Source organism: Mus musculus, chromosome 8 (genome assembly GCF_000001635.26).
Source record: "Mus musculus strain C57BL/6J chromosome 8, GRCm38.p6 C57BL/6J".
Taxonomy (NCBI): Eukaryota; Metazoa; Chordata; class Mammalia; order Rodentia; family Muridae; genus Mus; species Mus musculus.
This window is the reverse complement of record NC_000074.6, coordinates 10,600,776-10,625,482: the sequence shown is the minus strand read 5'-3', so window position 1 is coordinate 10,625,482 and position 24,707 is coordinate 10,600,776. Positions and strand designations below refer to the sequence as shown.

General features: G+C 44.3%; 1 protein-coding gene across 4 annotated transcripts in view; it reads right to left on the bottom strand.

Annotated features, from left to right (window-relative positions):
- The window catches only part of Myo16 (myosin XVI), a 480,832-nt gene that overhangs the window by 9,260 nt on the left and 446,865 nt on the right, over positions 1 to 24,707 (bottom strand). For all 4 annotated transcript variants that reach the window (NM_001319151.1, XM_006508779.3, XM_006508780.4 and 1 more), the window contains exon 34: positions 20,602 to 20,693. In NM_001319151.1, coding sequence (NP_001306080.1) covers positions 20,602 to 20,693 — 92 coding nt within the window. The remainder of the gene's footprint in view (positions 1 to 20,601; positions 20,694 to 24,707) is intronic.

Genomic DNA, 24,707 nt, shown 5'->3' with positions numbered 1-24,707 from the left:
TGGGAACTTACTAAAACCGTGCTGCTGGGAATCCCAAGGATGTGGGTGGTCCTGCAGCCCTGGTTTGCAATGCATTCCGTCATGCCCGGACAGGCTTGAATAACCAGTGGGCAGGGTTGTGGAGGGAGAGGGACTGCCCATGGGAGACCTCTTGCTGGCAAAGAATAAAGAGACTTAAACCCAATGGATTAAATGAGTTTATAATATGCCTGAAAGTGTTATCTGGGGATGGAATGAGGGGTGGGGGTAGGGAATGGCATCTTTCTAAGACAGGTCCAAACCAAGGCTCTTAGCTTGAACAGCTTCACAAATCAAATTGTTTGGTGGGCGATCGAAAACCAGGCTGGAGAGATGACTCAGCGGTTAAGAGCACTGACTACTCTTCCAGAAGTCCTGAGTTCAATTCCCAACAACCACACTGTGGCTCACAACCATCTGTTATGGGATCTGATGCACTCTTCTGGTGTGTCTGAAGACAGCTATGCTGTATAATAATAAATAATATTTTAAAAAAGGATACTTGAAGCCAGGCAGTGGTGAAGCACACCTTTAATCCTAGCACTTGGGAGGCAGAGGCAGGCAGATGTCTGAGTTTGAGGACAGCCTGGTCTACAGAGTGAGTTCCAGGACAGCCACGGCTACACAGAGAAACCCTGTCTCAAAAAAAAAAAAAAAAAGAAAAGAAAAAGAAAACAAACAAACAAACAAACAAACACAAAACAAAAAACCAAAAACAACAACAACAACAAAAAACAAAAACAAAACAAAAAACCATCCTGTGATTTTTTTTTTCAGACTTAATATTCCAAAGAACTGAAGACTTTGACAGCTCTTCTAGTTTAGTTGGGAGAGGTTCACATGTCACAGTGCACAGGGGACCTGGGAAATCAGATCTAAAAGGTTCATTTCACAACCAGTGGCTGAGGCATCATGACCAGACCACCAGGAGCCAGCATTTGTTTCCAGCATCCTCCTGTGATATTATATCACCTGATTGACCCAGGTTCATCTACAGTAACACTTAATACTGTGCTCTGCTAGCATGGAGAGTTTCTATGAGGAGGACATGAAGCTGTCTGCACTGAGATGTTGTTTTCACAGCCTCTGATGTGTAGACAATCGAAGTGCAAGACACTTTCCAGCTTGGAGACTAGTTTTCCTTAAACAAAATCCTAGTCTCACAAGGTCTGTAACGGGAATATCCCTCCACAGAACCTATGATCCATAGAAAAGAATGGTACAGCCTGGAACACACAGCTGGGGATAAAAGTCACAGTGTCCCTGTGGTCTCACAGAGTCTGGATGACTTCGTGTTCAAAATTGAGACAGTTACATAATTTCTACTTCCCCTGCTCAGATACTAGATTCTCTTATGTTGCCCCACAGCTAGGAAATATCAATTAAAAATGAAGATAGAACTTGCTACAGTGACATGTAGGTTCAGTTCATGCATGTTCTTTCTTTTTAAATGTTTATTTAATTTCATGTGTGTGTGTGTGATTGCATAAGTTTATGTGCACTGTGTTCATGCAGGAGCCCAAGGAGGCCAGAAGAGGTCGTCAGATATCCTGTAACTGGAGATGCAGATGGCTGTGAGCTGACTTGTGGGTTCTGGGAACTGAAATCAGGGCCTCTGCAAGAGCAGCAAGTACACTTAGTCACTGACCCACATCAGTTACATCAGAGGTTAGAAAAGCAATGACGAGCCTAGAGGGAGCGAGAGATACATGAGGGCTGTAGGCTTAGCACAGCTGCAAGCATTTGCTCATTTTCAACAGCTTCCTGCCATGCTATTAATAGGGTCCCGTAAGGTGAGCTGATTAGATTGCTTAACTCTCCCAGACTTCTCATGGACCTGCAGTTCTTTGGACAGCACTAATTATTAGCAACTGATTCCCGAGATTCTTACCTCAATTCTTTCATCTCCAGGATTAAAATCATCTTTGTAAATAATTCAGTCATGAAGTCATATTGCTGTTCATTTATCTCAGAATTGATTTTTCTATCGACCATTTACCCAAAGGTGAAAAGAGGCATGTGCGACATTTATGGAAATTAAGAGAAGGTAGCCCTAGCTGTCCTAACACTGAATATCAGTGTTTCAGATGCAAATCTCATTTCCACTCACTGCTAACAAGACATGGGAAGAAAGAAAGTAAGAAAATGATATTTGAAAATCAGACTATATAATCAAGGAACATTTTTGTGACTCTTAAAGATATGGCTTAAAGCAGGGGAGACTTGGGACCAAGGGAGCACTTTGTGTTAATTGCTTGCTGGTGTTTGAGATAGAGTTTCATGCTTGTCCATCGGCTGATTAGGAAAGGCTGCGAACCTCAGGCTGGCCTCAACACCATCTTCTCGCCCCAGCCTCTCAAGCAGCTCAGCTTCCACGTATGAGCTACCATGTTCCACTGGAAAGTCTGTGGTTACGGGGATATGTATATCTCTATTTCATTAAAAAAAAAAAACAAACAAAACAAAATAAAAAGAAACAAACACAGCACCAAATGTATCTAAAAGTGGAAATGTCATCTGTGGTTTGGACTGAACAAAGTTGACTCCCCTACCTCACCCCGAACCCAGGACAGGTTGCTGTGCATTCGTCCAGTGGCATTTACTCCACTTACTGGTGGGATTTGGGTCCTCATAGCCTCAGGTTTAAACACAGGGTAAGAAGTTTCCCCCAAAGGCACAGGAAGCTTTGACTGACACCAAGCACAGCTGTGTCTAGGCCTAGTTAAGGATAAGTCTGTCCTTCTACATCTGGATGATGCGATTTCTGAAATATTCAAGAACTATTCTTACTAATAACAATTAGCATTGCAGAAAAAAAATACCTGTTGGGATTTCAATCGACATTTATTTGGATTTGCTGCTGATTTCCTGCTATCAACTTATGACTCAAAAAAAGAAATAAAAAAGCCTGAATATTTCTTTATGTCCATTGAAAGTGACGAAACTCAAGACTGAAGAGAGATTTCAGCAGCAAACACTGCTTGTCCCTACTCAAAAGTTAGGCAGATGTAGACAGTGCCCTGTATACTCAGCCATTGGAAGGCAGAGACAAGGGATCCGTGAGGCAAGATGGCTAGCTAGACTGGTGAGCTCTAGGTTCAACTCAGAGACTCTGGATCAATAAGGAGGCAAACAACCAAGGGCAACCCCTGTTACTGTGAACCTTCAAGAGTCATCACACAAAGGCATACGCATGCACACATATCTACACATTCATGTTTACCTGCACATGAGAGCATGGATACACACACACACACACACACACACACACACACACACCTCACATACCCAAAAGAAGAGAAAGTGACAAAAGAAACACTTGGGATTGCTGACACAGACCTGGTGAATATTTATAGTAATGCCATTATTGTTCAATGACTCGGACCTGGGAAACTAATGAAAAAGCTTGAACCTTATAGACTGGAAACTCGGAAAAGTAAAAGTATGTTAAAACCCCCTTTCACATATTTTCTTGGCATGATTGAGAGGCCTGACTAAAGACGGTCAATCCGCACCTCTCCTCGAAGCGTAAGTTATGTTCATGGCTTGTCCACAACAGTCAGCATCTCTGCCTGCCTTCCCTTGCCTAAAACACCAAACCTGCATGCAGAACCACCCGAAGCACTGAAAGCCTTGGATGCGCTCATTGCTGTCTTTTCCAAGTGAGCCACATTCCCAGAGTCAGGTGACTGACACCACAGAGCCCCCAACTCCATAATTCTGTCACTATCAGTCACGCAGGCAATGTCCCAAGCTTCTAGCTAGACTTCACCCCCACAGTTCCCTGACTGTATCCAGGTATGCTCCTCCCCACAGTTACCTGATAGCCCAGCCCACTATAAAAGGGGCTGCTTGGCCCCTCCTCACTCTTTTTAGCTCTCACCTTTCTTACTCTCATCTCTAGCCCTCCTTCTCTCTCTCCCCCCTGGCTCCACGTGGCCATGGCCGGCCTCTCTCCCTCTTTCTACTTTCTCTCTTCCCCTCTGACTTTCTATAATAAAGCTCTAAAACCATAGACTGTCTCTGCTCATCAAGGCCTGCCATGCTTGACCAATGGGATAGGCTTTCCCCTAACGATCCACATCTAGCCTCCCGCCCGGAAGGCCTTCCTGCGCTCCAGCCATTGACCAGACCAAGGATTCTTGCCCGTGTGGGAACCATCCAGCTCCCCCTCTCCCCCTGCCCTCTCCTTTCTTCAGCCCCAGGGCTGATGAGCTGCCCATGGGGCCCCCATTTGTTCTCAGCTCCTCCGTGGTATCCACTGTGGGATGCTGGAGACTGAGAACCTGTTATATAGGACTGCCCCTTGTCCACTCCCCCGACCCCCACCCCGCGAGCTGGGATTCCATGGCTTCACACAGACAGACACCCACCCGGGGCTATGTGGAAAGCCTGCAGCAGTCCTTCCGAATCTGCCTGCCTGCTGAGAACACCGGAACTCTGGCAGGCCGCGGGTTTTCTCCCACTCCTTTCCCCCACACCCACTGCCCTGCAACTGTATATTTCAGTTCAGGTATACGGACACGAACACCTGTAAGGTTTTGTTTCTGTTCCTTGCAATAGTATCCATGTTTTAGGTCCATATTATCATTCTAGTAACCACTCACAAGCTCAGGAAAGAAACAGGTTAAATATTATTAGCACCTTTCTGAGACACAGAAATTCATCTTTAGATGCTGTAGTCACTGGGCTGTATATGTAATGTGAGAATGTGTATTCAGATATACAGGGATTAGTTGGTCTGCTCTAGTCACGTCATCTTCTGAGAGGTTTCCCTCTTCATCCATCAGTTAGCAAATGTATTTAAGTCCTTACGTGAAAATTGAAGGAACTGTGGCTTATTCTGTAAGACTTAATCCGAAGCACCTAACGTGACCTGTATCCCTCCAGGCACCTCATGCAACAACAACAGCGCACAGAGAGATCTCGAGGCAGTTTAGCATCCATCAATAATGTATCAGGGATAGAGAGAGGTTCAGCAGTTGAGAATGCATACAGCCCTTACAGAGAACCCAGTTTACTTCCTAGCAACTGCATCAGGTGTTCACAACCACCTACAGCTTCAGGTCCAGAAGATCCAAAGCCTCTGTGTTCCTAGGGCACCAATTCTCACATAGCCACCTCCCTTCACACACACACACACACACACACACACACACACACACAAGTACACACAATTAAAAATAAAAAAAATCTGAAAAAAATCACCAATAATTTGTCCATGCCATTACTGTTGAAACATGGAAGAGACTTGTGTTCTCAAGGCAACACCACACTGGGCTCTAAGATTTAAGCTAGATTGGAAGGACGGGAAGATCATCTGGGAGGAAGGGGTTAAGCAGTGGTACACATGTGCACACCTTGAACATGAACTTGAACAGGAAAGGACAGCCATGGGAAAGCCTTCTGCACTGTGCACTGTGGACTAGCCCTTCTGAGTCAGCTGTGGGAAAACAACAGAACTAGGAATGCAAATGTAGGAAGGTGAGGCCCAAGCAAGTGAGGCCAGCCAGGACCAACAGGGCCCCACCCACTGTCCTCAGCAGACCAACAGGCCTCTCCCACTGTCCTCAGCAGACCAACAGGCCCCACCCTCTGTCCTCAGAAGACCAGCAGGGCCCTGCCCACAGTTCTCAGCAGACAGACAACAGGAGCCAAAAGCTACTTCCGCACCTGCTGCATTCACTGGCATCATCACATGACGGTTTTGAGGCATAACCTGATCAGCTATTTATTAACATCTCAAATATTTACTTTCCAGAAAGTTATGTTCTAAAGGGATAAATATAATTAAGAATGAGGGAAAAGCATATTATGAAAGTGGATACTCAACAGCATAACCCAAGGAGAATACAACTGTCACCCCTGATTGACAAAGGGGCTAGGCTAGCAGCTCCTGGGGCCCCAGAGCCCATTATAGTCAGGAAAGTACCTTCCTTACACAGTTTCTCTTACTCTCCAAACACCGTTTCTGTTTGAGGTTTCTGACTAGAGAGTTGTGGGTAAGCAGAGCACTCCTATCCAAGAAGGGTTAGAAAGTGGGAAAATTCTTCTCAGGGTGCCATCTTGTTTTAGGGAGCTAATGTCATTGCTTGCAAATTAAGTCCCAACGGGAGTTTTAATAGGTATAGTCTTCACATCTGTAGAGCACTGTGTATGCAGTGGTGGGGCTCACTGATCAATATCCTAGCAATAGTATCACTGGAAGACACAGGCGGCTCCGACTTGAGCTGATGTACAGAATAAGAACTGCTGGATTATGGGGACGAGGCTTAGTTAGGACAGCACACAAATAACAATGTTTGCCAGCAATGGAGAGCTAATGGCCAAAGGATGAGTGGGAGTGCATTGCGCTTATCCCATCTACTACAGTGAATAAGCAGAGACCTCTGTGTGCCACAGAGGAGGGATGTTTCTGGTGGCCTATTGGGTCTCCATGACTGTCTGTGAGCTCTTTGTGGATCTGTGTACTTTTCTTATTTACTAGTGAGTGGAAAGGTCACAAAAGTGGCTTCCGTCTCCGGAGCTCCTGTTCCGTTGTCAGAGCTCAGTGACTGTATCTGAACAACTGGGAAATGAGGTCTTGCTGAGAGTGTAAAAAGAGAGAAATGCAGCAGGGTTCAGCATCGCCCGGAAGGCTCTCTGGTCCATCAGAGTCCTGAACACAGAGTAAGTGCAAAGCCAATTGTGCACACAACGCTTCCCGGAGGGGAAGGAAAACAGACAAGGTTTTGCCAAAGTAGGCAAAATGTGAGAGTCTTTTAAATCAAGATTTCTTTCCAAAACTAGGTAATAAAAATTACCTTCTAGTATATAAAATTAATTTAAATCCACGTGGGTTTCATCTCTGGGATTTTTTTATCATCGACTTCACGATGTTCCATGATCACAGCTCTCCTATTTTCAACCTGTTTCTGGCAGAATCAGAAATACAAAGTGACAGCTTCAAAGAGTAATGTAATCATGATAATCAGGGAACAAGCAGGCCTCCCAGGTCTGCTGAGGTCAGGAGATAGAAGCCTTCATCCCAGGGACTGTTTGCATTTCTGAACAATAGAGAGCTGCATATTTTAGGCAGTTTTGTAAAGAAACAAGGAAAAACATGTTTCTTGGTAAGACCCTCTGATCCTGAGTATTTTGGTCAGGAATATTTCTTAACCATCTATCCATCTCTCTCTCTCTCTCATATCTTTTCTATCTTATCTATCTACCTATCTTATCTATCTACCTATCTATCTATCTATCTATCTATCTATCTATCTATCTATCTATCTATCTATCTATCTATCATCTATCCATCCATCTATCTATCAATCATTTATCTATCATCTAATCTATCATGTATCTTATCTATCTATCTATCTATCTATCTATCTATCTATCTGTCTGTCTGTCTGTCATCTACCTTCCTACCTATCTACCTACCTATCTGACCTATCTTAGTTACTTTCCTATTGCTTGATGAGTCATCTGACCAAGGTAACTTATGAAAGAGTTTAGTTGGGGTTTACGGTTTCAGAGGGTGATTCTGTGGCTATAATGGCATGGAGCATGGCAGCAGGCAGACAAGAACAACATAGAATCTAAGCTGAGAGGTCTCAGTGTGAGACATAATCAGGAGACAAAGAGGCAGAGAGAGCTGAGTTGGAGTGGCCTGAGCTTTTGAAACTTGTAAGCTTTCCACAAATGACACACTTCCTTCATCAAGGCCACACCTTTTAATCCTTCCCAAACAGTTCCAGCAACTGGAGACCAAGTATTCAAACATATAAGACTATGGAGAGGGGGCATGCTTATTCAAACCATCTGTCTGTCTGTCTGTCTGTCTGTCTGTCTGTCTGTCTGTCATCTATCTATCTATCTATCTATCTATTGATCATCTATCTAGCCTCTTATCCATTTCTGTCCCCTTTATATACTCCTTAGCAAATAAGCCCCCAAACATGGATTAATGGTTTTATTTGTATGTGTGGGGGGCATATATGCATGTGAGTGTTTATACATGCAAGTTTTTATACATAAAAGTATGAGTTTCTGGGGATCATATGTCAACCTCAGGTGTCATTTCCTAGAAGGCATATTTTTTTTTTTGAGACAGGGTCTCTCATTGATACTCAGGACTTCCTGATTATGCTAGGCTGGCTGGGCAGTGAGCGCCAGAGATCCATACATGTCTGTGTCCAGTACTATAGTTTTATATGTGTTCTAGGGCTGGGACCCAGGTACTCACAGTTGTGTATCAGGTACACTACAGGAGCCATCTTCCTAGCCCCTAGAATAATGGTTTTGAAGAAAGTCAACCCACACTACAGTCATTGCAGACATTTTTACAGTTAGTCTCTTTCTCAGCCTAGACCTACATTATAACTGTGGGAATTCCAACTTTATTGTAAAGCAGGCAATTACTTCTCTCCAGCTGCCAGGTATCTGCAGTGCTGGCTCTACCTTTTCTGGGTACTTTTTCCTTCAGCAGCAGAAATCAAAATCCTTGGCCTCCTAGCTAGTCTGTGCTTGATGCAACTTCCTGGGTCCCCTGACTCAGCCTCCACTCAGTTCAACTGTACCCCTCCACAATGGGCCCTGCCCCCTGCTAGCCCAGCTTTGTTCCACATTCCTCTTCATGCTGCTTTTGGTAGATTATCTGTTTTACCTAATTGCTACCTAATGTTTGCGTTCCTGCTGGAGCTCGACTCATGGGGAAGAAGGGGATTCACTGTGAAGACTGAGGTATTCAGTAGGCCAGGCCAGTGTCCAGTACAGTGGAGCCTCTGTGGACACTTGCTGGTGAATAGGTGAATGAATGAATGAACCTCTGAATAAATAATTGTATGCCATATGCAATGTACATGCTCACACACACAATAGTATGTACACACTCACACATACATACAATCATGTGCTTTAAGCTTTTTCATGTGTATGGATAAATGTGTTATATAATTATGTGATTATGATCAGTAGTAAAATACCACATATTGTTCCTTATGGGCCTGAGATGGAATCTCCAGGAAACCTTCATGCCATGTGACTCTCAGACTCCGCCCCTTTCAGAGCTAGTAACAGAGTGTTAGCATCCTATCTACCAAATTTATTGCTGTATTTTTTTAAACATGGGCTTTAATAAAAACTATTCAATAAAGCTATGGAATATTATATCAATTTATTTGCCTTAATTCTTCTAGGACTGCCACTGGTTGACAATTAAATTGAGTTGGCGATTTAATGAGTGCTGGTGTGAGCTTTCAATATAAAGTAATTAAAATGCACTTGGTGCAGTCTCTAAAAGTGGAACTGCACCAGGCTGCATATGCATACATGCATACATACATACATGCATGCACACACACACACACACACACACACACACACACACACACAAATACATGTATACATACATGCACAGAAATAACCCTCAAAAAACACCCTTCCCAATACACACATGCAGATATACATACACACAGTCATGTGCATACTTATAAAGAAGCAAGTTACATAACAGAGATCAGCCTAACCTAACAGAGTGATAAGTACACCGTGGCAGAAGCAGCTGTCCTGCTTCCTTGGAAGGACACTCAAGGGGGCCATGTAAAGGATGATAGCATCAAGGAAGATTCTGGAAGGTCACTGCAAGCATAGAGGACATTTTATGGCAATGTTCTAGCTTCATAAGCCAGAGCCACCATGGCCTTAGGCTGAAAACACAGAGAACAACTGTTTTCTGATCAGAGAAATGAGAAATATCACCACCAACCAGACTCTAGACTCATTCACGGCCAGGAGAGGTTAGCTAGGTTCCTACATGCAAAAAGCAAAAGAGAACATCATCTTTGCAATAAACAAGAGAAATTATTTTCAATGTTTTTATATTAAAAAGATTTTTCTTGAGCAAAACAACACTAAAACAGAGACCCCGAGGGTAAGGGCTAATCACCCTCAGTCTATTAACAAACTTCCACGGGTAGATGCGTAAAGAGGGTCAGGTCGTGGAAAACCAGCTACAGACACCCTCTCCAGGATTGCAAAGCACACAGAAGAAAAAGCAAAACCAGCAGAGTCAGGAAAGCAAACAAGTGTCTAAATTACAGAGGGGGAGAAAAGTGTGGAGCACTAAAGCCAAAGAAACTGGGAAGAACCCAGATGCCCCTCAACAGAGGAATGGATACAGAAAATGTGGTACATCTACACAATGGAGTACTACTCAGCTATTAAAAAGAATGAATTTATGAAATTCCTAGGCAAATGGTTGGACCTGGAGGGCATCATCCTGAGTGAGGTAACCCAATCACAAAAGAACTCACATGATATGTACTCACTGATAAGTGGATATTAGCCCAGAAACCTAGAATACCCAAGATACAAGATACAATTTGCAAAACACATGAAACTCAAGAAGAACGAAGACTGTGGGTCATTTCTTTGACTCGGGACTGATGTTAGAGGGGCCACACCTGGGCTGGTTGGTGGTCCTGAATTGTATGAGAAAACGGGCGGAGCGAGCCACAGGGAGCCAGCCAGTCAGTGGCACCCCTGTTCCTCCATGGTCTGAGTGAGCCATGGGGAGCTAGCCAGACCAAGTGAGCCATGGAATGCCAGCCAGCACCCTGTTCCCCCAAGGTCTGCTCTGCTTCAGTTTCTGTCTTCGGTTCCTGCTCTGCCGTTCCTCGCTGATCGATCGCTGATCGACTGTGATGGATGCATAAGACAAGTAAACCCTTTCCTCACCGAGTTATTTTTGGTGGTGGTGCATTTATGACAGAAAACAAACTGAGGCAACGTCTTTTGAGAGCAATATTGCCTAGAAAGTTTCCATGCAAGCAGATGGACATGGGCCAACTATGAAGTAAGGGTCAGTTGTGGAGTGAAGAAGAGGCACTATGATTGGCCCTAATAGACAAAAATTTGGTACATGTCTACTACAGTCAACAGGCAACCACAAAAGCACTTCTAAGGATATGTAGTTAAGGTACCAGAATATATAAAAATGTATCATACATCATATATCATACATCATATATCACATACCATACATCATATAGCAAAAGTAATATCATATATGATATATTACAATATAATATATTATATATAATTATTACATATATAATTATATATATTACATAAAAAGTTTTACAGCCCTGAGAATATATAATATATAGTAATATATTATATTGTATATTACATTTTCCTGTTTTCTGATAACTCTGTGTCTCTCTTCATCATACAAATTTTAGAAATGCTTTATGCATTCTGGATAATACTGCTTTTTGCTTTCATGTGTGGACAACATTTTGCTTGCTCTGTATTTCTAGTCAGGAAAATATTATTTATATATACCATATATTATAAATAAATAAATCATATATGTGGACATTAGAGGGCGTTTCAAATAACCTAAAAGAAGTCACTGTAGGGAACCAGCAAAATGAGGCAAAGTAAAACAAACAGTCAGACTAGGAAACACACAACAAAATGTATTCTCCTGAGGCCGGCCATATCAGTGATGATAGGAAGTGTGGATGGCCTGTCAGAAGATTGTTCAGTTGTAGAAAAATAAATAAGACCCCTAACAATGCCATGGGCAACACAACTGTGTTAGACAGAGAAGCCGATGTATTCTGAGTCATGGGATGGGTGTTTTACAGGAGGGTGAGAGTTGCAAGAGTTGGAATGGTATTTTCTTGGCCCTCAGAATCCCTAGCACACTCTTAGCTGTACCTTGAGGGTGTGACTTGTATAGACTGGGAACCTGTTGAGATTGTTTAGAAAATTCACAGGATAAAAAGCTCCGCCTTCAAGGCGAGGATGGAAAGAGTGATAGAGCAGCTGGCCAGCTCCAGACAAGAGGACCTCACAAGAAGGAAGGATCCTGAGAGAAAGGGAAAGGGATATCATGCTGACCCCACATGGCCAAAACTAGACCTGACAGCAGGGTAGGCAGAGTCAAGGAAACAAAGGCTGGGTAGACTTGCTGCAATCAGAACTGGGGCTAGGTGCTTTTTGTTCAATAGCAGACAGAAAATGAGCAAGAAGTCAGAGCTGAGCTCTATTGGTGACTAGATCTGACTGCTATTCCCAGGATGTTCTGTTCAGTCACAGCAGAGCATACTCCTTCTTCCAGAACACCCATAAGTTTCACCAATACAGGCCATACCCTGGGAGGGAGGACAAAGCTCAAACATTTAAGGGAATGAAGAAATTATAAGGTACATCCTCAGACCCAGACAGACCAACCAGAAATCAGTAACAGTTAACAGGACATCTCTGAACATTGGGAAAATGTACATTGGCCAGAGAGAAAGTCCCAAGAGGAATTAGAGAATATTTTTAGCTGAACAAAGATGTAAGCAGAACCTATGGAAAGTCACATGATGAAGCAGGCAGCTCAGAGGGAAATTGAGGACCCTGTTTTATTAGGAATATCAAAAGCTGTTTTTTGTTTTTAACGAGAACAGTAGTTAGCCAACTGATAAGCAACAGATAACCAGTGGATAACCACTAGGAAACCCATTAATGATCAACTGGCTAGGAATACAGAGCAAGCAAAATGCTGTTCACACATGAAACTGAAAAGCAGCATTATCCAGAATATGTAAAGAATTTCTAAAATCTGTATGATGGAGAAAGACACGGACCTATTAGGAAACAGGAAAAGAACAGAGCTGGATGTGCAGTTGTGAGTGTCCATGAAAATAACACCAACCAGGCAAACATCAAAGGAGGCGGCAACCTGACTCAAGTCACACTTATCAATCGCAAGAATAGCATCACCAAACTAAGCGTTTGCCAGTGGAGAACACTTTTAGACGCGTCCACAGTCGGGAGCACCCCTGTTCAGAACCTTAGCCCTCTACTTCTTGGGAGCCCCAGCAAGCTGACTCTCCCTTGCAAAGAATGAAAGGCATATCCCAGGTGTACATCTCAGCATGGTTGGTAAGAGCAAAGACAAGGGGTTTTGCTTTTTGTAGTTTTCCATACCAAGTTATCAAATCGTGGACACGACCTCAGGAGTTCCGTGACTGTATTCACTGAGATTTACTGGATTTGAGAAGAAGCCGAAGTTGAACAAACTGGCTCACACCTAAAATGTGGTAGTTTCTGGCCACTGAATGCCACCGTCTCCCTGCATCTTTGGTGAACTGAGGGCCAATGGCACAACATACCCAGACAATAGGAGCAGCTGTGCACATCTGGAGGACAGAGATGAGGTCAGGTGGGATTTTTTTCATGGTGACATCCCCGGTGGCCAGGCAGTGAGACTGACCTTAGGACAAGGGCAGAGCTGTGTCCCTGGGCCCTTCCTGTCCCCTTCAGCTTATGTCCTCTGAGGTTGCTGGGGAGAGCTAAAAGCCATGTTGGACTGATAATTGCAAAGGCCTGATTGTGACTGTCCTCACTAGTTCCACGGGTCGGAGTGAACATCTCAACTCCAATGCTTCCTCACTGAACCTACAGCTGACACCCAGGCTGATATATCAAAAAGACAGTAACATATCAAAATGAGACAAAATATTGCAGCCACATCAATCAACCCATCAGTCAATCAAACCAGACAAAAACGGTTGCAGAATATCTGTAGGAGTGATGTATTTATTTACACTGAAAGCACGCTCAGTGGCAGCTGCTATCTTATGGGGACCGTATGATTTATGGATTTACTTGGCAAAGTGCAACTGCAGATGAGGCTCTGCTGACTTCAGAGTGATGAGTCACTTCTGGTCTGGCAGGAGGGATGGGATCAAGATCTTCGCTATTGATTCTCTAAAAACATAGCTCAAACGCTAATACAGCAAGATTCATCAAAGAGGTGTGTTTTAACCAACCATGGTGCTTTAAACAAAACAAGTTCATAATATCCCATAATGAAAGAAATTAAAACAATCATAACTAGGAGGTTGGAGAGATGGCTCAGTGGTTAAGGGCACTGGCTGTTCTTCCAAAGGAGCCAGGTTCACTCTGCAGCACCCACATGGTAACTCAGTACTCTCTAACTGCAGTGTAGACATTTGCATACATGCGGGCAAAACACCAATGCACATAAAACATCAGCGAAATAAAATTTGTTATAAGAAACCACGGGACTGAGGATATAGTTAGTGGGTAAAGCGCTTGCTGCATCTGAGTTCAGATCCCCAAAAGCCCCGTAAAAACCAGGCATGGCTATCTATGTCTGTAACTTCACAACTGACAGATAAAGACAAGTGGGTTCAGGGGAAACACTGGTCATGCAGTCTAGCCAAAAAAACTGTAGGTTCAGAGAGAGACACCTTTACCAAAACAAACAAACAAACAAACAACAAAAAATGTGCAGATCTATATGGAAAGACACCAAGGTGATCTCTGGCCTCTCTGTATACACACCTAGAAGATAGGTAGGTATACCTGCATGCACACACATACATACCCATACCTCGATACACAGTCCATAATACACACACACACATATACACACATATATGCATACAAACACATATATACATACCACCTATACACAAACATACACCACACACACACTACATACACACACACACACACACACACACACACACACACCCTACACACACACATTGAGTTTTTTTCAAATTCCAACAAGATAATGGGTCTTTTGGATTCAATCAACTCTCCTACAAAATACAGAAGACTCCTATCAGTTCATGCTAGGATCACTCCAAGTGTCTGATGAGCCTTCTACCACACCAGACATCATGCTGGATCACCAAGTCACACCTACCATCCTTGAAGAGTCTAAAAAACTACTGTTCTATGCCTGCATGCTAACAGTTCTGCAAGTCTTATCTAGTTGTGTTTTCTTTCCTTTGAGTTAGATGTTTTGATAAACTTCTGTAATCATGTTCGCTAGGATTTGCATACTAACACACACATGTTCTCAGTGACATCACTGTTCCTTATCCAAGTGTGTGGCTACCCACTTATTCTCATCAAGGAAAGGATGGTCAGGGTGAGGCTGTATAGACATGTATGTAGAGACCATGTATAGACACGCATGGCTGTCTTGATTGATTGATGTGGCTATATGTATATATAGGCCATGTATAGGCAGGTCTGTTTTCCTTTTCACATGTGATTTCTTATCCCTGTAACATTTTTACACCTGAAGTCACCTCCTTGGTAATCATAAACATAAGCTACTATGCACATTATTATATTCAGGTCACACGAGGAGAGCAACACAGAAATACAAAACACAAGATGCACTTTTTGTTTTTTTCAAAGGTCTCCTTATCTAAGCAGGGCATGGCCTGCCCCCTGAGGAAAGCCCTGACATTTCACTCTCACCATCAACATAATTTACTGCCTTCATTTCTCACACACAACATGTAAGCCATGAGTGTGGAATACTGATTCCCTGAGTGCTGGGGTGTGGGAAGGCCTTTCTAGGTCCGTGTATCCCTCCATTTGAAGCTCAGATAAGTAAACACGTTGATCTGGCAGATGGACAGATAGCTGATGATAAGAAGACTGACGATAAACATACAGAAAGAAACATAGATGATAGACAGACAGAGGAAGAGGTGACGAAGACAGACAGGTCAGCAGCTCTTTTGTAAGAATTATCTAGTTTCTAGTCTATGCCATGGGCTTTAGAGGCATCCTAATGCTTAAACCAAACATACTTACATATCTTTATTTCACCTGACAGTTTGTTTCAATTCTGTGCTAGAATAATCTCCAGCAGTCTGTGCCACAAATATAATGAATATAGAAAGCAAACACTGAATTTATTTAGTGCCTGCTATTCTTAATTTTGTTGATGTATGACATTACAAAGAGGTTTCTTTGATGGTTCAGTAAAACAAACCACGTAACAATTTGCTCCTTGGGTTGGGTCGATTTTCTATTGATCCCAGTCTGGTATTCCACCAGCGGCTGTGTCAGGGGTGGACAAGGTATTTATGAAGGTTGTGGAAGCCGGCCTGCAATGCATTTATCGAAGGCCATCAATGATCTCTTATGATGGGCATTTGGGTATGGCCAATGCTCACAGTGACTTTGTACATTCTTTGAAATATTAAAGGAAAGGTTCTGTAGAGTTTGGCCAGGTGTGTGAGAGTCTGCCATGAAAAGACAAGGAAGGACACAGTATAACTGAGGGGGAGGGGGAGGGGGTAGGGTGGGGGTGGGAATGGAGGGGGTGGTGCTGGGGGCAGGGGGCGGGGCTAAAGTCTATGGAAGAATTGTTGCTGTAAAGCAAGCACGTGAATGCAAGTAAGACTTGCTAGAAGGAAAAAGAGAAGCATTCCTCTAGCAGTGTGCAGTGTGGACACTTTATCAGTGTGTAGGGGAGTGCTACAGCAAGGTGCTCAGCAGATTCCTGGGGAAGTTTGTTTCCACTACTACCATTCTCTCCACACACCTCCAGGCTGTGCGGTGTCTGCTGGCTTCTTGTGACAGGATCTAGCCCTCTGGTTCAGCAATGGACAACCTGGCAGTGGGGAGGAGGATGCTTAGTGGGAGAAGAGGCTATGGGAGTGGGAGGAGAGAGGAGAGAGATGGAGGAAGGCAAGGAGGGTCGGGAAGAGGAGGAGGGAGAGAGGGAGAGGGAAATATTCTGAGTTGGAGCTACCAGTATTGAACACACTGCAGAGTCTTTCTTTCTCCACAGCTGAACCTCTAAGAGACCAAATCATGCCAAGTAGCACAGACACTAAAGAAAATTATTCAAATCTCATAAAATGTACATAGATAAATGTCCTTTTGTTCCTGTAAATACTGTCGAATTCCCAAGCAATGCCTCTCTAACCTAAACAATTCCTTCTATCTTTGCATCTGCAAGATTCTCGAAGAACCAGTGTGTGGAATTCTGGTGTAATTTATGGCTGGTGTTATTCATGCCTAGGACTATGCAAATATTCTACTGCGGCTCATGACAGCACACACTGGCACACCAGCAAATGCACCAAAAACACAGGGCCTTGACAGGACTGTAAATGCCTGCAGCGCCAGTTTCTGTGATCTTCAACTATTCTAATTGAGACTTGAGCTTTCATTGTTTACATGTAAAGGCACTGCATTTTGCAAGTTAATAAAAACCCACAGTGAAGCATAATGTATTATTTATCTTGAGGAAAAGAACAAGTACTGTCGGTTAAGTGGAGGCTCAGTCTGGGCAGATACGGCTGTAAGTCTACAGTAAGAACAGGTATGTGTCTAGGGAAATACTTCCGAAGCATTTCCCTGGCAAGCAGAAGCAGGGATCTGAGTTCAAATCCCCTAGAACCACAAGAAAGCACTGGGCACAGTGGTACTTAATCAGATACTCAGGTACTGTAATCAGATCTCTGAGGAGGCAGAGACAAGGTCACTGGCTGGCCTAATACCGAGGTTGATGGCATTCAAGGTATGACAGCTTTAAGCTATTTTCTGACCTCCACATTCATGTGTGTGCACGCGTGCACACACACACACACTCGCGCAAACACACACATGCACACAGAAACGCACACACACGTACACACATACACACACATGCTCACAGAAACGCACACACACGTACACACATACACACACATGCACATGCCCACGCACACACACATGCCCTGAGAAGTGCTGAGGTGAGGATCCGTTATGAAATACATGCTTTCCTGCAACGCACAGGATTCAACACTGGGCACCAAACACAATAATCTTGGAGACTGTATGCCTGGTATAGAGAAGACACATTTGAAAACAAATGGATTGTATGGCTAGTAACAATGTATTCAGTGTCAGTCAGACGGAATGAACTCTGGACTTCACCAGTGGGTACAGCTATTTGGGAAACATTAGGTCAGCAAATCTGAAGAAAAGTTGGACTGGTAGACAGCAGACTTCTAACATCCCTCTGCTGCATTCCGGAAGTCCTCAAAGGGGGCTGTGCTTTTCTTTTTTCTTTTAGTCTTTATTGGCTATTTTATTTATTTACATTTCAAATGTTATCCCCGTTCCTGGTTTCCTCTCCACAAACACACACGTGCACACACATCCTCCCTCCCTCCTGCTTCTATGAGGGAGCTCCTCCACCCACCCACCCATACAGAGAAGCCCTTGCTAACAGGAGCCTGGTATAGCTGTCCCCTGAGAGGTTCTGCCAGAGCCTGACCAATACAGAGATAGATGTTGGCAGCCAACCATCGGTCTGAGTACGGGGTCCCCAATGGAGGAGTTAGGGGAAGGACTGGAGGAGCTGAAGGGGTTTGCAAACCCATAGGAAGACCAACAATATCAACCAAACAGACTCCCCAGAGCTCCGAGGGACTAAATCACCAACCAAAGAGCACACATGGAGGGGCTGAGCTTTTCATGCCTTGCATTTTAGGTCTCTTACCTTGTCTCTAAGGCAAACCATGACTCATTGCCACATGTGTGTGTCTTGCTGTGGAAACAGTGAAAGGAGAGAGCCAGTGTCTTCCTTTGATTCATCAGAGTAGCTGAGGGATGGTAGAGGGAGACCAGAACCAACCAAACAAGACCAGGAGCGTCCACTGTGGTCTTCCACATAAGTTCAAGCACACGGAGAATGAGGTAAGGCCCAGCCTCCCCCTTAGCAGCTTACGTTTAACTCCTTAGAAGCAGGCTATGTGGTTTTAACTTGCCCATGAACTCAGCGAACTTGCCATCTGACCCTTGCCAAATGACCAACTCTCTGTCTTCTTTATACCACATTTTATCTTTATTAAATGGGTGTCGTTGACACTAATTACAAAAGCACAGAATGGGATTCATTTGGCGGTTCCCTTTAATCCCACTGCCGTTCAGCACTGGTTTTATGCAATTCCTGTGGAATTGTTCTGGCAGAAAATCTAAAAGGCGACACGCCTGACTGTGTCTGTACTTCCTCTATAAATGTCAGAGAAGAGATAAATCCTGGGGACGTGTGGCAGTTTAACCACAATGTCCCATAACTCACAGCTTCTCGGCAGTAAGGAATCTGCTGTACATTTGAGTGCCCCCAGTCAGCACGACAGCAAAGGAGCATGGATTTCCATGCTTGGGGGAAGCAGGGTGAGATGACTGAGTACTTCTTCCAGGGGAGGGTTCATATTCGCAAAAGCCTCTTTGGAAATAGGAGATGAGAATAATTCCCCAAACTTCCCCCAAGGTTCTCTGTCTTTTAGCTAAACCCATGAATGGGCAGGAAGATCCAGAGCCTGCACTTCACAAACCTACTTCCAGCCTGCTCCTTGAGCCAGAAGCACAGCGCAGTGGCTGAGAGAGGGCAGGCAGGTTCGCATTCTGAGTAGTACAGGGGAGTCAACTCTGACACAGGCAGCCCCTGTGCAGGGCAGGGAGGTTGGAATGGCCACATGCTGGGCATCTGTAAGGCTTGCAGAGCAAAGCAGACACATCTCTCAGGAACACAAGCAGGATTAAGACAATTTATTATCCCTACCAATCAGCATTTCCTTTCCACCGAGGCACCTATAGATCAGCACAAGTGATTTCCACAGATTGCCTACTGTAGAGATTTATTTTTAAGATTAAAATTATTGATTTTTTTTTCACGCCACCTCATCAGTGCTACTTAGAAAGATCTCAGCTCATAATGCGGCTGTGCCTACGTGGCATCAAATATGTCCCCGAACGCTAACCTTAGGGCCACAAGATGGCTTCGTCCTGCATTCCTTTGCATTCTAAAACCACCAGGGTATTATTTTATCCCGAATAATCTTTATTTTGGTGTAATATCTAAGGTTAAAAAGGGTGTGCATGAACATGTAATCCTCACAAACACACAAGGCTTTTTAATTTAACCATATTCTCACAGTAAATGGTATCATGCATGTACTTGTGTGTGTATGTATGTGCATGGGTTCATGGGCTTATGAGTGCATGCATATGTGTGCAAAGGTGTACACAGGCACATGTGTGTGCAGATTCACGTGCATGTCTGTGTGCGTGCATGTAGAGGTTAGAGGTCATGCATGTAGAGGTTAGAGGTCATGCATGTAGAGGTTAGAGGTCAACCTTCAGTGTTGTTCCTCGGGAGATGTTGAATTCATTTTTTGAGACAGAGTCTCACAGTGGCCTAAAACTCACTGGGAAGGCTAAGCTGGCTAGCCGGCAAATGACGGCCATCTGCCCATCTCTGCTTCTCCTTCAATGAAGTTTAAACACGTGCTACAACATCCATCTTTTCCCTGGGTCTTAGATTTCATGCTTGCACAATTAACAGAGACATTGGAAGCCCCCCACACAGTACACCTCCAAGTCTTTGTCCCTATAGTCTTCTACTTTACCCCAAGTCAAATGCAGAAAACACCATCCCTGTCAGCAGGTTTTATACCATCACCACCAGCAGCTAGTGATTTTAAAGAACCACAGCAAAATGATGTCTACAATACGCTACTTAAAAAAAAAATGCTTGCTTTTAGCTGTTCAGGGACATTGTTCTTTTTCCAAAACAAGCAGAAAATTGCAGCCAGCTGAGATGGAGGAGAGAGAGAGAGATGTTCAGACAAAGCACACAGACAGCAGTGAGAACTACCTGAGTTCTCAGACCAGGAAGGAGACCCATCAACAGGACTCAGTGGCTGTCTGCCATGGTTTTACTACACTCATTGCTGTGTGGGGAGGACAGGGTGTCCTTACCTGGGTGGTGTGGCTCTCCCGATTTCTCTGAAATGATGAAGTCCCCATGCCACTCAGACACAGCCTTGAGCACCCATCGTCCTCAGCTAAACCTGTAGAAGTCGACACACAGAGCTGTAGTGAGTTTGCACCTCCTTGTCGAAAGGGAAAAACAATGTTCATATGTAGTTAACTAGACAGTGTCATATTCTGTGCACTAACCCATTAGACAATAGCAGATATTAAATTTTGCAGCTAGATGGGAATATCTGAGGCTACTGTAGTTTCAGTAAGCAAAAGAAGAGAGATACTGCCAGGGAGAAAACTGCAAACAGGTCAGATCAGCACAGAAGTGACTGAAGGAGGGACGTTTTCCTAGAGTCTAGAAACAATTCAAAATGCACTTCTAGGAAGAGAGAAGCAGGCTGACAGTGTTTCCCAACTGCATGTTGATGAATGTTAGCATTTCATCTGCCGGGGCAGAATAGAGGAAAAACAGGGACTGAAGAAACGTGACACAGGAGCCCACCTGGGTGCCATGGAAACCAGAGTTGATGCTGGGCAGCTAGGAAGGTAAAACTGACCAATTACAACCTACCAGCTCTTAGCTAAGGACCAAGTAAACATGGCCTTTCAGGAAAAACACACACCCCTCCCGCAAAGGGCACAGACATCCTGTGAGGCATCGGGTGATGTTCTTCATTATTCTGTGCAGCAGAGGCCTGTCTCTGACCCTTGGCATTTGGCCTGTATAATTCTCTGTTCTAAGTCTGTCCTGTGCATTATAAACAGTAGCATCCCTCGTCTTTACGCACTGGATTCACCCTGACTCATGACAATCAAAATGATTTTAGACATTATTGAATGCACCTTGGGGACAGATCTGTTCCCCTACAATGATTGAGAGCCACCATGATGGAGGTAGCATGTACTGCCCCAAGTGACTTGATTAATAAACATGAACAGATAAAAGGAGAACTAACTGCCCCATGGAATGAATTCAACCCAGAGAACTTTAAATACTGAAGCAATTACTCATCTCCTCTGGAAACATAATTAACCAGCACAGTTTAATTGATTAAACATATACATGATTCCTAAATTAAAAATCATTAGGAAATCACTGTGCATTTTTCCAATTACAGGAGTGTGCCAGTTCCTCAGGGAGATCTGTGTCCAATCAACATAAGGAGGGCCAGTCTGCCTTCTGAGTAAACGTACACAGGCCTCCGTGTGAAAAAGGCCTGTCAATGCTTCCCGTAGCCATTTCCTCCTGTATGAAACATTCCATCCTGGAGGGAAACTCCTTAAGACTCAGAAAGTCAAAACAAAACAAAACAAAACTAGTTAAGACCCAGGAAGCCAACAACTCATTAGTTGTAGGAAGTCTCTGAAACTGGCCAGATTCACAAGGTCATTCGTCTCCAAGGTCATATAAGCAGTAAGGACTGCTGGGTGCAGAGGAGAGGAGACCCTCTAATCTGTTAAGCTTTGTAGCGTATGCAGAGCTCTCTAGGGTTCCAGCTTTGATGGGGTGGGCTATCCTAGGTTCGTATGTGTATGAGTTATACCTGTTCCTATATGTAACCCTAATAGACTCACTGGTTTTTAAAGCTGGATTTTGGTGGTATTACTTTGGTCTGTCATTGGTTCAGTTTTCTGTCTGGGGTGAATAGATATTTATTCCCATCTTCCCATAAAGAGTGTTACAAATGTATCAGGACAGGGCTGACTGTGGGTAAACAGTGCCCCACCACTGAGGGTGTCCCGTGGAAAAGACTGGGTCCTAATCATGAGCAATGATGATCACCATCAGAACAGAAAGAGGGCATATTGGACACAGGTAGTGATAGTTGTGCTATCAACCAACTGTGTGGCATAATCAAGAGCTTAGATAGGTGCACGGGACTCTGCAGGTCTATGTCAAGACACCATCTGTAGAAAGACTCCTGGATAAAGGATGTGAGAGACCAGGGGTGGGGACAGGGAAACAAAGGGCCAAGTATAGAGTAGGACAAACATGGACTCTGTAATGACATCCTAGTCACTTCTGCTCCTGTGATAAAATAACCAGCAGAAGCAACTTAAGAGATAAAGCACTTGCTCAGCTCTCGTTCCTAGGGTGGTCCAGTCCATCATGGTGGGGAAGGCATGGCGGCAGGTGGAGGAAGCTCACTGGTCACACTGAGTCCTCAGCCAGGAAGCAGAGTAAAGAGGAAGCAAATCTGGGCTGTGAAGCCCCAAAGCCTGATGCTAGTGATCCACTTCCTCCAGGGAGGCTCCAGCTCTTTACAGTGGCAAGCCCCACTCCCCCAACCACACCACCAGCTGGGTCCAAGTATTTCAACATGAGCTTATCCCCAATAAAAGGCAGAGGACGCGGGATCCATCTTTCAAAAATAACGATGTGTGAATTCGAAGCTTTACTTTGGAGATTGAAAAGGGAAGTCAGCTTAGACCCCGTCACAGATCCAGAACCAAGGCAGAAGCAAAGCAGGATTCTCAGAGAGTCAGTGGGCAAAGTGAAGACATAGTTGTGAGCATTCTTTGAAAATGGTGCACTTAATTAGAAAAGAATAGAATGGACTCAAGGCTGGGGAGAATACAGACAGGGCCTCCGAGCAGGAAGAAGCAAGAAGTCCCACCTGGAAGACGGTTAAAGGACACTTGTAGGAAGTTTGCTGACATCTCCCTGAGGACAGCCAACTCAGAAGTGTGGCTGCCTCTGTGGAAAATGGGTCAGAGTGGTTTGCCTAAATGAGTGTGGACACACACCCAGCAGAGAATGTGGGTTGTGTGCATGAATATGGCTCAGCCGTGAGCATATTCGTTGACTCTATATGAAGTAACCAAGGAGAAGCAACCTCATACCATTGTTGGCATAGCCACATGGGAAGTATGGAACATAAAATGCAGGTATGGCTGGGTGGGCTCTGAGAGAAGCAGGTGCTCACCATGAAGAAAGCCTCCTGACAGGGGATCCTGGGAAGGGTCTCACAGTGACACAGACCGGGAACTGCAGGCCCAGCTGAGAGCACAGACAAGAGAGACCAGGATGTCCAAGGAACAGCCCATAAAATACCAAGCCCATCTCAGAGAACCAGAGAATACACTGGAAGGTGAAAGCTAGCCAGATATGAGAGGGCTTTAAGAGCATTTTGTGGGGATGTAACAATGTTTTGCAGACAATTGGTGGCACTGAAGACTTCTAAGAAGAGATGACAACATTTTATGAAAATCCTGGGTGAAAAGGCTGATGGACCTGGGATGTGGCAGGGTTGAACAGAGGGGAACAGACCAGGGTGGATGTATTTGTAGAGGTGGGGGCTGGTGAGGACAGAGGTGGATAAACAGAGGAGCTTGACAGCAGAGGGGTCTCCTCTGAGTAAGGGTAGGGTAGGAGCCCCTCAGGGGATACCTGGGACAGAGAAAATCTTTGTAGGTTGTGGCACAAAGGGGAGAATTTCATTTCTGAGAGAATCTCACAAGACAGGAAACAGGTAGCTAGGAATCCTGAAATGTAAAGGAGGTTAGGCATTTGCCCGTGTGTGCATGTGTGTGCATGTGTGTACATGTGTGTGCATGTGTGTGGATGTGTGTGTGCATGTGTGTGCATGTGTATGGATGTGTGTGCATTGTGTGTGTATATATGTATCAACAAAATAACATCTTACTGATTGAGAATTTTATATAATATGTTTTGATCATATTCTCCCTTCTCCCAACTCTTCTCAGATCCAGCATCACCCCTATGCGGCCCATTTCATGGCTTCATGAATGATGTGAGTGATGTGTGTTCATTCTTTTCCTCCCCATCTCTCTCTGTCTCATTTCTCTCCCTCTCCCCCTCTTCCCCCTCCTCCCTCTCCCCCTCTTCCCCCTCCTCCCTTTCCCTCTCCTTCTCCCTCTCCCTTCCCCTTCCCCTCCCTCTCTCTCTTTCTCTCTCTCTCTTTCTCTGTCCATATTAAAAAAAAAAAGGAGTCACACCATTAAACAAAGCCAACAACCCTTTCCCAGAAGCTATGAGATGGCAATAGCCCCTCAGCTTGGAATGGGACTTTACGCCCTCCTCCCCTCTCCATGCTGGGGTTTTGTCTGGCTGTGCATGCTGTTCCCGAATGCTGTGT